Genomic DNA, 15975 nt, shown 5'->3' with positions numbered 1-15975 from the left:
AGGGGAGAATAAACAATCCAAACCTGACACAAAAAATGGTTTCTGAGCTGCCTCTTACAGTGCAGGGACAAGTTCTTTGTGTCCCGGTTCCATGGAAAAATCAGCTTAGTTCTCATCTGTGCTCAAAAAATAAATGGAATAATAGAGACCAGGTGGGGGAGGAATAGAAAGCAAAATGGAGAACATCATTACACTGTTGTCTGTAATAATCACCATGTGTTTGTGTTGTGAATGATGCTTGTGGTTCTGGTTTTCCCCTGCTTCTCAAAAGATACAGAACTGGAAGCGTAGTGACAGTATTAAGTGGTATAGATGAGCTTCCGTAAGAGGAACAACTGAGTAGACTGAGAGTAGCCAACCTTGAGAAGAGACCATTGGGGAGTGGGGTATGAATGAGGACTTTAAAATCCTTGAGAAAGTTAACAGAGAAACGCTATTCCTCTCTCTTCCAATTCTAAAAATGCAAGTACCAAGCAAAACTAGCTTGGCTAGTAATTGAATAGTGGAGCTGCAGGATGTTGCCTTTTCAAAGAGTTTACAAAGGTTCAGAAAGTGATCAGATTAATGGGGGGAATCTACTGGGGTGTGAAATACAGAAATACCACCTTTTGCTTAGGAAACTGTGTAAAATACATGTTGGATAATGAAAGAGTGTTCTTAGAAGGTACAGCTGTTTGTCTACATTAAGCTAGATAGACATTTGTTGTCACATACTGTATCTGCCCTTACGTATTTTTTACTCTCTTGTTAATCACCTATATAAATAAGTGGGTTTTTTTCTGATATATGAAAAAAAAAAACCACCAACAAAACCCCAGAAATTTAATTGTTGCTTGTTTTCCAGTCCTTTTTCCTACCAATTAAGAGCTAAAGAGTAGCTGTAGTTGTATATTGGAAAGCTGTCAGTCACTAAAGCAGACTGATGTTTTATCTTGGATTCAAGAAAAGACTAAAAAAGTAATGGAAAATCTTTAGCAATTTCAATATTCTTACCTTAAATGATTTGTGGATTGGGGTTTTTTTTTTTTGCTACTGTATTTGTGCTGCAGGAAATCTTGTGGCTTGGCCATTCTGTGCTTGACTGATATTTTGCTTCTTTTTTTTTTTTGAAGGTACATGGGAATAGGACTTTCTGCTCAAGGGGTCAACATGAACAGGCTTCCTGGTAAGTCACTGTTAAGGTTTGTTTTGGCTTACAGTCCATGTTAAATGTGTATTTGAAATAAAGATTTTAATTTATATATGTATGAATTAGTGAATGTGTGTTTCTGTTAATAAAATGTCATGACTATAAGTGTCTTATGTCTGGAAGTTTCAAACTATTGTTATGCTAAACTGAGTTACTAGTACTGTTATTGTAGCCATGATGATTTTAGCAGATAATAGAAATTAATATTAAACTAATGAGTAACGGGTAAGATGATGAGCTTTCAGACATGCAAGCTTTTTGCATCTGAAAAATAAGTAGCAAAATAATTTGACATTTAATCTGTATATCCCACTTGACAAATTTACATGAAAGAAGCTGAAAATGACAGGAAAATTGGCCTGTCATATTGTCTCCTCTCTTCTTTCCCTCTTCCCACTGAAAAACTAGAAAAATGTGATAGAGTGGTATTTCCAGTTAATATTATTGCTTCCTTTGTTTGAAATGTTTGTTTTTAGGATAGCCTCTAAGTTGGTTAAGTAGCTTCTTTATTTGGTAAAATTATGATTTCTAGATTTGGATCAATGTAGTGACTTCTGTAGCAGGAATTCTTTCAGCTGGGTATGAAACTAGAAGTTGTCTGCGTTTGGTAGAAAGTAAATGTTCTTCAAGTGCCAGAATGAATGACAGCTCGTTCCCATTGGTGTGGGCTTTTTTTGGTCTTGGTGTGATTTTCTTCTGATGGAGTTGTTTTAAAGCTGAAATGTGTGTTCAACCCTTATTACGCATCTTGGTATCTCCAAAGGAGAATGTTTTATGAATGTCTAACAAAATGAAGAGCTTCCACAGGGTTTGCACTAAAACCCTTGTGAATTCACTTCTCAGTGGGGATTTCACTTTCATCTTCACTGGCAGCTTGCATATTCAGAGAGTGGAACATGCTCATTTTTTTTTTTCCTTATAACCTCCAATTGAAAATGTTGCAGCATTGGAGCAAAATCCCTGACTGCTCTGTTGGCAAAATATATGATTCTCTAGCTCTGCTATAAATTTCTGAAATGTGTATTTCTATAGCTATGTTTCTGAAGTTCTGCTAAGACTGCAGATGGAGTCTTAGCAAGAAGACAAAAAGGAGACTAATTTCAGAAAATAGCCAACTTTCTGGTGGCCATTCTTTTAATTGCTGAGTTTTGCAATGGCTGCCTTGTCTGGTTACTGAAGAGAAGCATGGAGATCTTGGCATACATGACTGAGCGTTTGGGACCTTTTACACTGATAAAGAAGAAATTTTGAATTGTAGGCTAATTGCACTAGTTAATCAGTTCAATTAAAATTTCACCAGTGAAACAAGCATTGTTGTTTAGTGACAAATGTCAGTGCAGCATGGGGGCCGTTCATAAATCACAACCATGGTTAACAGTTGCAGGCAGACTTTCCTTTTCCAGGTACTGCTTTGATAACATTTGATCGACCTTGAGAGTCTTCTTTTGGCCACTGTCAGAGGCAAGTCCTAAGACCTGGTGGTTTGACTGGGGCACAACCTTTTTTGCATGTTTTTCCTTGGTAATTTCAGACCTGCCTAGAGATCTTGTGGAACCTCTAACTTTGGAGATATTTAGGACTCAGCTGGACATGGCATTGACCAACCTGATCTAATGAGACCTCCCTTGAGCTGGGATTGGACTATGTGACTTCTGCAGGTCCCTTCCCTCCTTAGTTATTCTACACTTCTATGATAACTCTGTTTTGGGGAGAATGGTTTCAGTGACACCCATGTTTTAGAGAATTTGCGTCTGACTGCAAAATAGATTTGTTAATAATTGTTATGACAACTATAGCATATACACATTGGAGGGAGAATTAAGGTCACAGGTCTTTATCCACTCAGAACTAGGCCAGGGAAGGAGGAAGGCAGGACATTGCCAGTTTTCTCAAGTGGTACTTGGTTGCAAAACAGTAGGGAATGTCCAGATCAAGATGATCTGGTGTCAACAGGTATGGAAGTCTCAGTTTTCAGACAACTCCTCTCTCTGCAGTCCCTCTCCCCTCAATCCTCCTGACCCAAATGGGTTGTGTGCATGTGCAAGATGAAGCATGACTCTAGTTCCATCATCTCTTCCCAGGGTTGAAGTGCTTGGCTGCTTGGAAGAGGAGTTGTTTGGCTATTAAGGGAGCATGTTCTGTTCAAGAAATGGTTCTCTGGCTTGTGCAATGGAAAGATGGGTGGGATTGTCTTGTAGACTTGGCCTGTAGACTGCTGGTTGGATTATGCTTAACCTAGGATTCTCCTGGCATTATAACACAGTGTCATGGTTTAAACCCAGCCAGCAACTAAGCACCACACAGCTGCTTACTCACTTCCCCCTCACCCAGTGGGATGGGGGAGAGAGTTGAGGAAAAAAAAAGTAAAACTTGTGGGTTAAAAAAGTAAAACTTGTGGGTTGAGATAAGAACAGTTTAACAGAACAGAAAGGAAGAAAATGATAATGATAATAATAAAATTACAATAATAAAAGGATTGGAATATACGAAACAAGTGATGCACAGTGCAATTGCTCACCACCCACCGACAGGTGCCCAGTTAGTTCTCAAGTCCCCCCAGCCCCACTCCCCCCAGTTTATATACTGGGCACGATATCATATGGTATGGAATATCCCTTTGGCCAGTTTGGGTCAGGTGCCCTGGCTGTGTCCCCTCCCAACCTCTTGTGCCCCTCCAGCCTTCTTGCTGGCTGGGCATGAGAAGCTGAAAAATCCTTGACACTACTTAGCAACAACTGAAAACATCAGTGTGTTATCAACATTCTTCTCATACTAAATCCAAAACATAACACTGTACCAGCTACTAGGAGGAAAATTAACTATCGCAACTGAAACCAGGACACACACACACACATATATATATATAAAAAACATGGTTGAATACTAACCTGAGATGGTATGTACTGAATAGGTACATATTAGGTGTGCTGTCCTGAAATTGAACAGCCAACATAATTTCTTTTTTTTTTTTTTCCCCTTTTAGAGACTAAAAATTAGCCAAATCACTTCTGATGGATGTCCTTAAAGCCCAAGAGCTACATAGGCAGTGTTTTGTGGCCAGTTTGAATCAAAGTGCCTGTATACTATTATTTCTAAAGTGTATGTGGCAAATTTGGAATTCTTTTCTCTGAGTGAAATAAAACATGAAGTGAACTTGAGACTACAGATAGTGTTTATTTAGCAATGAATTGTACAAATGTGATCCTATGAACCTGTTGTTTGTTTGATCACATGTAGATTATGCTGCCAAGAGTGGTTCTGTGGGCATAGTTAGGTCAATCTCCCATCATCTGTATAAAATAAACTGCATGGCTCTGTATTACAGCTCGATAATTATCTTCCTGGCTTTTGGAGAATGAGTCTGATTTATTTTTTATAGTGTATTGCTCAAGTAACTGAAGTGAGAAACATGTGTCAGGCTTAACCGTTATCAGGTCCTTCACAGCACAGAGTGATGGACTTTGGAGTCTTGACTTGGCTTCACATCAAAGTGTAATTTTAACTTTTTGTGACCTGAAACCCTGCCAGGTTTGTCTCCTTAGACCCTTTCTAAGTCACTTCTGCTTTAACAGATCAATTTTTGCTCGGTGTGCTGGCAGGGCAGTATGTGACCCACTACAAATAGTGGTTTGGGAGCCCAAAGCCTGGTATGGGAGCCAGTTGGTCCGTTTCTTGTTCCTACTTTCAGTGGGGATCCTTGGCACCCTGTCAGTCCTAATTCGAGGAACAATCTTGCTGCTGGGTTCTGTCTCAAACTCCTTCCCCCCCCCCCTTTTCCCCTCCCCCGAGAACAAACACTGGCCATATCCAGTTCCAAGTCAGGGCATTTGTGCTTTATGCCAAATTTATTTTGGCTTCAGCCCAGCTCAGTGTTGGTGGGGGTAGTGCTGAGCTTTCTCTGAAGGTTGGAAGTGTGGTTGGAGCAACCTGAGCATTTCCTTAAACTACCCCTCTCTGTGTTGCGAACAGAGACTGCTTTTAAAAGGAGAGTGCCCTGTCCCTGTTCGACTCAAGGTTTCTGTGGGCTGTGCTTTGAAATTCAATAAGCAGGTCTGAAATTATTGTGGTATTTTTATTGAAGTGCCAACTTTTGTGGCCCTGACATATCTTGATGATTTTATTATTATTTTTTAAATTTTTAAAAGACATTTAGAACACTTACTAATAAACATTCTGCTTTAAACTAGTGGCTTTTATTGAAATGGCTGCTTGCTATTTTCCCCACATACAACTTTTTTTTCACGTGTGCTCAGCTTTTCGGTATCTGAGGATGAAATTACATGTTACAGCTGAACTGATCTAACTCACTGTCATCAAAGAAGGGAAACCCGACCCTTCCCCCCCGCCCCCCACCTACAGCTGCACAGTCCCTCTTCTTCCCTTGTGCAAGCCCCTGGCTCTGGCACTTGTCACCTCCTTTGCCAGGCCAGGCCAGCTTTCAGGCCTGGCAGGAACCTGCCTGCTTTTATGCTGTGTTGGGATTGTGGCAGGCTGGTTCCTTCAGAATTCATGGAGCAATACTCTTACCTTTGCATCCTGAATGTAACATCTGAAACGTCCTTTTTTTTTTTTTTTGTTATTGTTATCATTTAGCCCTCAATCCAGTAAGTTTTTCTGAGCCCAGCTGAAAACGCCTTTGTGGTTTGCTACAGGTTTCACCTAACCTCCATAAAATGGAGAAGATAGGTGTTCCTGTCTTTCATATGGATGAGATGTGCACACTGGAGATGATTCTCCCCTGCACGTGGTGTTCTGCATTGGTTCAAGTCCTTCATGCTGTTGAGAGATAACGTTTCATTTGTTCTAGCTCTTTGAGGGTAACCCAGCAGGAACATAAAGCCAGGCAGAGAGGGAAGGAGGGATGATTCTTTATGGTAGCAGCAAGGTCTTAATTCAGCCTAAAATGTTGTGAAACCATAACCTTAGGCATACCCTGCTTCAGTTTCTGAAACAGCATAGATAGGATCTGACCAATCGCTTTTAAAGACTTTAAGCACCCTTTGGTTAATAACTGACTTGCCCTGCTATGTGACATTGCACATGTTAAAGGGAGTGCCAGCTTTCATTCACCATTGTTTTGTTTTATGAAGCTTTAATTATTTTTTCACCTTACTTTTCAAATGAAAAGGTACTGCTTGACTTACTTACTATCTACCTGCTTCAAACTCCTTATTAAAAGAACAAGCTTTCAAATTCAAGAATGTTTTATAGACTTGAATTAGAGTGCAGCCAGATAAACCACCAGAATTTGGTGTACAGAAACCTGCTCCATATTGGGATTTGGCCTCTGGGACTGTAATGCCTTAAGCCAGGTCAGCAAAACCAGGAACAGTTTGTCCAACTGTCCTGTGTCTTTGTTCAGCAAAGAGTCCTTGTGAGTGATCTGTTTCCGTAGACACGTAGATAAAATAAAAATGAGCACTGGGAATTAAGACTTCCCCATGCTCCCCTCCTCTGTGAAAGCCATCTGTCCTTCTCCATAAGCCACCAACATGATGAATGGGCTTTCCATTTTGTTAGGAGATCCCTTCCTTTTCCTTTCCATTCTCCTGTTGCTGATAGGTTTCTGTTGACATTTATAGATAGGACTTTTTCTTCTTAGCTTATCTTGCATGTTATCAGAGGAGGTGCAAGCAGAGGAGCAAGGCTACTGAGGAATCTGTCTTCCTGTTCCTTCCTTTGAGAGGAAGAAGATACTGGTTTCTCCCCTAGGGATGCTCACAAGGGTTTTTCAGGCAAGTGTGCTTCCTTCCAAGAGGGTCTGGAGAAGGGAGGCTGGATAGATGTTGTATTGTAGGAACCAGTGAGAAACTAAAGGAACTGGGCTTGTTCAGCCTGGAGAAGAGGCAGGGAAGGGATCTAGTCAGCAGCCTTTCACTAGCTAAAGGAGCTTGCAGAGAACATGGACCCAGACTCTTCTCAGAGGTGCATAGTACAAGGAAGAGAGGCAATGGGCACTAGTTGCAACAAATAAAATTCTCATGGGAAATTAAGTGTTTCTCCTTATCAGAGCTGGGGATGGGTTACTGCAGAGGCTCTATCCTCGGAGATTTTCAAACCTCAATTGGACGAGGCTGTAGGCAGCCTGATATAGCTCTGAAGTTAACCCTGCTATGAGTGGGAAGTTTGCCTACAGACCTCCAGATGTTTCTTCTAGCCAGTTTTGTTTTGTTTTTGTTTTTTGTTTCTGTGATTGCCAGGGGATCTTTCTACTTCAAATGTGTTTAAAGAACTTAATTTCCATGTATCAGAGTGTGCTTTGGGTTGTTACTTTCTGTGACACCAATGACAAATGAAGGACCTGTGCTAAAGGACTTAGTCCAAGTGGTAAATACAATAATTATAGAAGATGAGACCTCACCAAATCATCTGATCTGAAGCTAATTCAATTATGCATCAGTCCTGCCTGACAGGTGTGTGTCTAAACCAGTCTTTCATTATCTTTCTGGCAACTTCTTCCAACAGCATCCTTATGTTGGAAACATTTCCTGATGACTAAGCTGAATATCCCATGTAGTCCAAGTCCATTACTCTTGGATCATGTGGAGGTGGAGAATAGTAAATTTCTTTCCTCTTTGTAGCTGTATACATGAAGACCTCTATCACTGCTTTGTGGTCTTCTCTCTAAACCAGATGTCCCTGGCTCTTCACCCTGTTCTTATGTTTTCTTGATTTGTGGATGCACTAAATGCATCATAAGCACCAGTGTCTTGCTCCCTATAGTAAAAGAAAACATTAAAATTCAGAGCAAGTCCAGGAAGTGGCTCTTATCCCATGCTGCAAACAAGGGCAAAGGAAAATCCTTGCCAAGCTTTCACAATTTCTAAGGCTTAAGCAGAAAGATGAGGGGAGGGGAAAGGAAGAAGCTAGATGGTTAACTGGGAAAAGAAAGGCCTTTCCCCTTGGCTTCTAGAGCAACCGGCAAAAGCCCTCAAGTATGGGATTAAATATATGAAAAGTATGTAGCAAACAAATAGTGATTCAGTCTGCTTTCAAATCCTCCTGGCTAAATCAGCATTTTGGACACCCAGCTTGATTTTCTATCTTTAGAAGTAATTTCTGTTAAGTTTGTTTAACTATTTATGCAGCTGATCAAGCTCTGTCTTAAAATACCTTATGGTATATGTCCTGCTGCAAAGCTCTTCCAGAACTGTCCTTAAAAATAGTTGACCAAAGTGGCACATGGGATTTCCATACATTGTCTTAGTAAAGTCTTATATAATGGTACTCACACTTCCTTGTCTCTTTAGTAAATATACCTCCGAAGTAACTTTTCTTCTACTCTATTTGCTGTGTTGAGGAAATAGAGCAAATCAAAGTTTTGCTTTTAGTTTAGATGTAATTTTAATTATGTAGTCTATCCTTATTGCAACTTGTGGACATTTTAGGAAGGTAGATGGGTAGAAAAAAGGACGAGAAAGCAGTGGCAGTCCAAGCTGCTGACAGTGTAGACTCCATGTGCCAAGGCTGAGTGAGCAGACATCAGGCTATGGGCAGGCTACCTGTTGTGCTCAGTGCACATCAGGTTGAAGTAAAGCTACTCATGGTCAGTGCATGTGGAGTGTGTAGGGAACCTTGGAGCACCATGGAGAAACCTGAATTCTGTTCCTTCCCTCTGTTATTATCCATAAGGAAGGATTAATGCTGTAAAGAAGCATGGAGACATTCAGTTTGCCTCCCCCTTGACCCCTGTTTTGTTCTTAGTGTTGCTGTGGCTCTTCATGAAGAACTTGAGACCATTGAGGTTTCTAGTTAAACCACTCAAATTATTCAAGAATGGCTGAAGGAGGCCTTGTGATTTCTTAGAATGGATCTGAGTACTTGCTTTTACATGATCATTGCTTATAGTCCTCTTTTTCTTGCCTGTTTTCCTTGTATTTTGTACTTGTACTTTGTTGGGTCCTCTTCAGGACTGAACACCATGGAAACCTTTGAGTACTGTTTGATAAGAGTTTTGGGATAAAAGTGGTTATTTAAGTAATTTAATCAAAGTGGTACCAAAATGTATACTTGGTTCAACATTTAATACTTTTTATGGAAATTTGGATCTGTTAATGCTAATTCTGCTAGATTGGTAATGGCAATACCATCTATACTGTGTCCTGCTGGAGTTACTCAATGAAGAATTAGTATATAACCCAACTCTGCTTGCCACTCCACATTTAAACCTTTCCCCTGGCTAGCCAGGAGGAGATTTAACTTGTCAGGAATTTTATTTTATTTTATTTGTGCAGTAAATACAACCCAGATTGAATAGGACCTAAATCTTCATTTTGGTGTGTGATCTGCATGTAGATAACTGTAGTACCCATAAGGACATAAAGACATCACTTATTTAGTACCTGCATAAATTATAGAGTATGGTGATTAATTTTTGTATGTCAGGTTAAGGAAAATACAGGGTCGATACTCATTTATTTTTGAATAAATAAATGTGCATTCCTCAAAACCACTTATGGAAACACCTCCAGGACTTAGTTACACATGCGGTCCTTCAGCTGGCTGTGCCAGTTCCTATCCACGAACTTGCTTACAATTCTGGTACCCTCTCATTTATCCTAGCAAACCAGTTTGTGGGGCTGCATGTGAACTGGGTCATGTAATTGGGTTAATAATAATGGGTGGGGGGCACTGCTTGATTTTGGGGTTGTTATTAGCTTGGATCTGTTTTGTTGCCCAGTTGATCAGACAGGTAGTGCAGGTTGAAACAACTCCTCTGTGAAACTTTATTCTACAGAAACATGTGGGTAACAGTGGTCTGAGATTATTTTTGATACAAACAAATATTACTCTCACCTAAGATATGTGCTGAAAACCTTAATTAAAGACTGAGCGTTCCTTCCAATTAACAGTTATCCAACTGATCATGGAGACTTTTTTATGAAGGAGCATCTTGCTAGGGCATACTGGGCTGAAGCTAGCTTGGCTGGCTGTATCTCTCTAATTTTTTATCTGTCTCTGCCTTTTTTCAAGTTGTTTGAAGGTGATGGCTGGATACCTTTTCTTTTGGTGATTAGTCAGATGATATTTGAACTCCATTGGATTTTTTTTTTTTTGCACTGAGCTTTGTTTCATTCAGTCACATCGTGAAGCATTGAAAACAAATGTCAATGAAAGCATATGCTTGTTTTGCTGTTACCCATCTGATACCTTATAGTCCAAATGATCAAGGGACTGAAGGTTTGTGAAGCTACTGAGCTCAGAAGGGCTATTAGCTATTATTAGAAGTGCTGTCTGCTAGTAGTAGCAATGCCCAGGCTATGGAATGGTGTCATGAGGGAAAACTCAAACGTGGGTGATGGAGGAGAATCTTATCTTGGGAAATTTCTGGGCCAAATGCGTTCTAGCTGTGTCTGGTTTGTTGCTGGTGATACCTTAAAGAGGCTGTGATGTGTGTGCCGTGGTTATTAATGCCCTAGAGTACGATGGGATGAGAGCATCTGCAGAAACCCTCTTGGTGGTAGTGGTGGAAGTTACCTGAAATCAAAGGACAGTGACTTCTTGCAAAGAAAATGTATTGTAGAGGAGTCCAGTGGTAGTCTGAAGTAGAGGCCACCAGAAGGTCATTCACAGTAAATCGAGGGGGATGCTGTTAATCACTCCAAAATACAAAGGGACGTGAAAGATTGAAGCAGAGAGAGCCTCTGACCTGTGGTGGCTGTAGGAGGAGAGCTGCGATCCTACCACTGCTGTCTCTGCCTCCCCAGGCTGAGCAAACCCTAGATGTATGTTGAGTAAGACACGCTGGAGCATCTAGGAAAGTGTCCTGTTGCTTAAATGCAGGTTACTTGGGAGCAGTTAGCAATGCCAAAACTCTGAGGTTCAGTAGGAGCTGAGGGGATAAAACAGCCTGAGAACTGCTTCAAAACCTTCACTTGGGTAGCCTTGTTGTTGCCAACTTAACTAGGTTTTGACCTGAAAATGTAATTTGTATCTGTCTTCAACACCCTAAGAGGTTATCGGTATGTTTAGAAATTGCAGGTTTTAGTGCTGCATAATGGAAGAAATGAGAGCAGAGTGGGTCAGTGTGTTGGTTCAGCTCTGGAGTTAGTGATCCATTTGTGCAGAATGGATTTTTAGAGGAATTCCTCACCACTTGAGAGCTCCTCTGGATGGGTGAAGATTATTGTGGAGCTTAGAACAGTGGTGGGTAATAAACATACACTGCCAAGAAAAAGATACGATAGGTTTAAGATTTCTGGCCTTTGTAAGTCACAGCCTTTTGGATTTGTGTCTTATTTTTGGAAGTGGGGTGTGTTTTTTTAAAGTGAATCTCCTGGTTGTCACCACTTGGTGTACTTTTATTTACATCTTCAGTTGTGCTACCCTTGTTTCTTCTAAACTAAACTGAAAGATGTGCTCCAGGATCACAGTTAGTGCACTCTGGCCACTAATAACTATTCACTCCACAGGATAAGGCTAAGTAATACAAGGTACCCATCCCCATTTAAAAAAAAAAATTTAAAAATCTCATACTGGAGAAATTGCCCTGAGACTGGTTGAAACTGGTTGTTTCATTCTTGAATCTGCTCTTGCTGTGCTGCACCATGTGCTATTTTCAAAGTAGCTTTCAATTTTTTTTTTTTTTTTTTTTAATTAAAGTCCAAATGAAGGCCTTACTAAAGAAATGGATAAGAAATTTGGGCTTCTTATAATAAAACAAAAGGATTTCCTTTGAACTTAAGCTTTCACGTATTTTTATGGTAAGAATTTATCCCATATGGAACCAATTTCCTGTGTTCAGTGTATGTAAAATTTCATCATAGGAAACTAATCTGAGAAATGCTCATTTTCTGTTTATTCTGGGCATACCTGGTTTATTTATATTGCTTCTTTTTTCATCTTCACTCTCAATTCTATGTGTGTATGGTACCTGACCAAATTTTAAATGCAGCATGGGTGCCTTGCTGCATCTCTGTTGAAGAATCATGATCTCCGAGTTCCTCTGGCATTACTTAACTCACCTTCATCTTGTTTTCTCTTCCTGCTTCCACTCTCTGCAGATCAGTAACACCCTTTAAAAAGGTTGTTCTTTCTCAAAATTGTATGATCTTTATTAAAAAAAAAATAAAAATCTACATATCTTTGTGAATCTTGTGTTTTGTGATTGACCTATCCGCTACCAATCAAGGTCTGCCAAGCTCCAGTTAATTGCTCAGTCATCTTCTCATCCTGTGTAAGCTTTCTCACTTTCCAGTCAGTTTTTTAAGATCCTAGTTTGCATGCTGAGGTCACCTGAATTTGTATGGAAATTCCAGCTTGAATATTGAAACAGATTTGATGTGTTTGCTATTAATTAATTCATATCCCACCTTCAGCTCCTAGAAGAACTGGAAGTTCATTCTTCCACATTCTTCAATTTTTCACATATCAATAGTGGGCTTTCTGACAAAGTTTGGGTTTGCAAGATCTAATTTTGGAGACATCCAAAGTTAAAACTTGCTGGTATACAATTAAAAGAATTAACTGGGTGTACTGTGTGTGGGTGCATTGTGGTACGGGAGGGGAAGGCTGTGGACTGGATTTGTGTACAAGGATGGCTGTGATGGTTTTGTTATACGCGTTATGTGAATGGATATTTTAGATCAGATTGTGTTGTTAGGGCATTTGAATAACCTGAATTCAGATCAGCCATTCTTTTAAAATGTTTATATTCTCTTGAAATCAGTAGTTTGCAAGATTTTTTGTTTTGAGGAGCATAGTAGCGTTTATCTTCCATGCCACTCCTTTGTCTGGGCATGGTGTCTTGCATGGGGCTGGCCTTGTGCAGGGAAAAAGCTTTTATGGACCCTGGCAAAAGTGGTCAGCTCATGTCTTGCTTACCCATAATCAGCACTAGAAAAAGAGCATGATGTCCACAACACCTGCAGAAGGGAAGTTGTGTAGGGGCATGGAGAAGTCCAGCTTAGGAAGCTTGAGCTGTCCTGTTGGGTAGATCCTTAACCAACTTTCACTACAAACACACTCAGCAGGAATTGCAAGAAATGCACAAATTTGTATGTTAGTTTATGTACCATTCCCTCCTTCTTCCCAACAGGTCTTGTTTTTTGGAGTCGTCGTGCTGAAGTGTGGTGTGTAGGATCTGTAGTTTATAGTGGATGGACTCACACAGCTTTTATAAGCTGTCAATAACCAGCAAAATGAGAAATGCTGAACTGGCAGTTGTATTTGTACCTGGAAGCACGTGCAATTTCTTTCTTTACCCTCAAAGCAGCCAAAGCCTCCATCCCCATGCACTTCTGTGTTCTGCTCATTAGGTGTGCCTCCCCTAATTAGGTTATCTTGCACATAGCTGGATACAACTTGTTTAGGTGTGGCATGTTTTAAAACATGAGCCTTCTGCTAAGAGCTGATACTGGGCAAGTTGGCATGGCATGGAGGAGTTAGACAGATATCTTAAGTACAGTGCATGACACGTGCTGAAGAGTGACAACAGAGTGGTGATGATCAAGTCCTCAAATGAGGTCAGACCTGACACTCTTCAAATATGGCCAGACCTGACACTCTCTATCAGGTGTGTTCAGAGCTGAAGAGTAACAAAACCAGCTCCCGAACCACAGAATTGGGGTGAATAACCTTCTGAATTTAGGTTAAATTTAATCTCATGTTTTATTTATGGCTATTTATGTGAACATTAGGATTGTATAAAGTAAAAGTTACTGCCTTTTTCCCCTTCAGACCCACTTCAGTTCACGTGTTTGCTTGTATTGATTGCATTGATTGCCCTGTCTGCAGCCAGAAAAACTGCTGTCAGCCATTTGGTCAGGTTTTTAGGGAGGCATTGTTTTTATTTTCTTTCGTTCTTTCTTTTTCTTTTTCTTTTGGTCTTTTCAGTTAGACTAGCTTTTGGGCACACAGACTTTGAATGGAGGAGGCAGACTGAAAGCTGAACTTTCAGTAACTATGCTTCACCCTGGAATATTTGGGAAAGTGCTTAGCCACATCATTCAAGCTGAAAAAAACCATGAATCAGTATTTCAAGGCAGTAACCCTGACCTTGGAAGATTAATCAAAGAAAGTGTTTCCATTTGGCTATTAAATGCTCAGGCATCACTGGCTGAGTAAGTGATTCTTACTCAGAGCGTATGGCTGTCCTGTGCTTTTCCATGCCCTGATTTCTGTGCCATAACTCTTCTGGAGACAGATTGGCTCCTTGTAGAGGTCCTGCACTCTTTTCTCATGCAACATGTTCCCAGAAATGTATGATACAGGTATGCTGGAGCCTGCCTTTGCGTGGAGCTTTCTGTCATCCAACAGGTTGTGTTCGTTTTGTGCCATGTGAAAACAGAGCTTCCAAAGCAGAGTGGAGATGGCATTGCATAGTGGGGTTTGTGATTTGGCCTTCACCAATACCGCAGGTTGCATCTCCAGTTGTACACAGATTATGGACAATCCAGGTAATCTTAGTGACAGTTAAGAGTTGACTAGCAATTTAGAGACAGCAGTCTAGCTGTCAACAAGAGTTGTAATCAGCACTCCTTGTTTTTCAGGTTAAAAAAAAATTCTTTAGAGTGGCTGTACCTATTATTTGAGCCTTTCAGATAAAAGGTAACATCAACACAAAACTAAATTTCCCTACAACTCAAACTGATAGATAGCAGCTATTTTTACTGATGGATAAATATGATCCTCTTCAGAAACCCCTGTTGCTTTACCTTAATTGATGTGGAAAGTATTTAAGGAGCTTCAGTTTAGAATCTGGAAGGCCTTTTTGCAACCCCTTAACATCATGAGATGCACTTCTTCTGGAAGACTTCTCTCTCTATAAGGTCTTGTATAAATATTTTTTTGTTCATAATTTTCTTACCTCATTAAATACCATTTTAGGGATTGTTTTTAATAGTTGCTAGATGCTAGCCCCTTGCATTCTGTAGTGAGCTCTAACATTGCTTTCGGCTGAGTCATTTAACTGCCCTGCCTCAGTGTCTCTGTAAAATGATTCTTGCCCGTTACCTTGAAAGATTTTTCTCAAGGTGTCTTAATATTTTATAAAGATGTTCTTGTCCATCAGCCAAAAGTTGAAAAGTTAGCCTGTAAATGAACATGTGAATTATTTAGTGTGTTGAGATTGGAAGCCTGTCTATGTGATAAGCTTTTGTATCCAACTTGTTCTTTGCCCCTGCCACTTAATAGATAAATGGCAAAACTCCTCATCGGACTTTTTTTTCATCCCAGTCCTACGTTGTTTTGCACCTCTGCTCTTCTCCCCACCCCCTCCAGTGTAGTGTGTCAGGGAATATAATAGGTATAATAGTACAGTGGCGGCCTGATCATGCTAGAGAGCTTTTTGAGCCTTGCCTTTGTAGATAGAACCAACCTGTTTTGTAGTTGTGCTTTAACCATGTTGTGCTCTTTACAGGGCTATAAGTGGCTTGTAGCACATCTTGACCTCTCTGGTATAGGGAAGACCAGATCATGTTCTGACTCTGGCAGAAGATGACCCATCAAGCTTGTAAGTTAGGAGAGCTTGCCATCTTTATTCATTCAAGGAAGTAGAATTTTTATCTTGATTACTGTATTCTGTGGTGAGGTGCATGCTAAGTAATAGTGAAATGGGTTCATTAAAAATCTCTGGGGCAGGTGGAACAGACCATTCCTGTTGACAAGGTATTGCCTGTGTTGCAGCCATCCAGAGCCTTCTGGTTTTGTTTTTTCTCTTTATGAGTCAATGGGTAGCGTCACTTTTATATAATTAAGTGCAGGCTGTGGTTTTATGTTGTTTTGAAGGCTGGTTAACATGCAGTAGCTGTCAAGTGGTAGGAGTTGCTGATCTGGTCTAAAAATTG

General features: G+C 40.3%; 1 protein-coding gene across 1 annotated transcript in view; it reads left to right on the top strand.

Annotated features, from left to right (window-relative positions):
• Window positions 1-15975, top strand: part of RANBP10 (RAN binding protein 10) — an 80264-nt gene that overhangs the window by 20920 nt on the left and 43369 nt on the right. The window contains exon 3 of the mRNA XM_010583443.1: window positions 1113-1165. Coding sequence (XP_010581745.1) covers window positions 1113-1165 — 53 coding nt within the window. The remainder of the gene's footprint in view (window positions 1-1112; window positions 1166-15975) is intronic.

The sequence above is a fragment of the Haliaeetus leucocephalus genome, unplaced genomic scaffold, assembly GCF_000737465.1.
Source record: "Haliaeetus leucocephalus isolate CR32 unplaced genomic scaffold, Haliaeetus_leucocephalus-4.0 Scaffold92, whole genome shotgun sequence".
Taxonomy (NCBI): Eukaryota; Metazoa; Chordata; class Aves; order Accipitriformes; family Accipitridae; genus Haliaeetus; species Haliaeetus leucocephalus.
The sequence above is the reverse complement of the archived record's forward strand: the minus strand, read 5'-3'. Positions and strand labels throughout refer to the sequence as shown.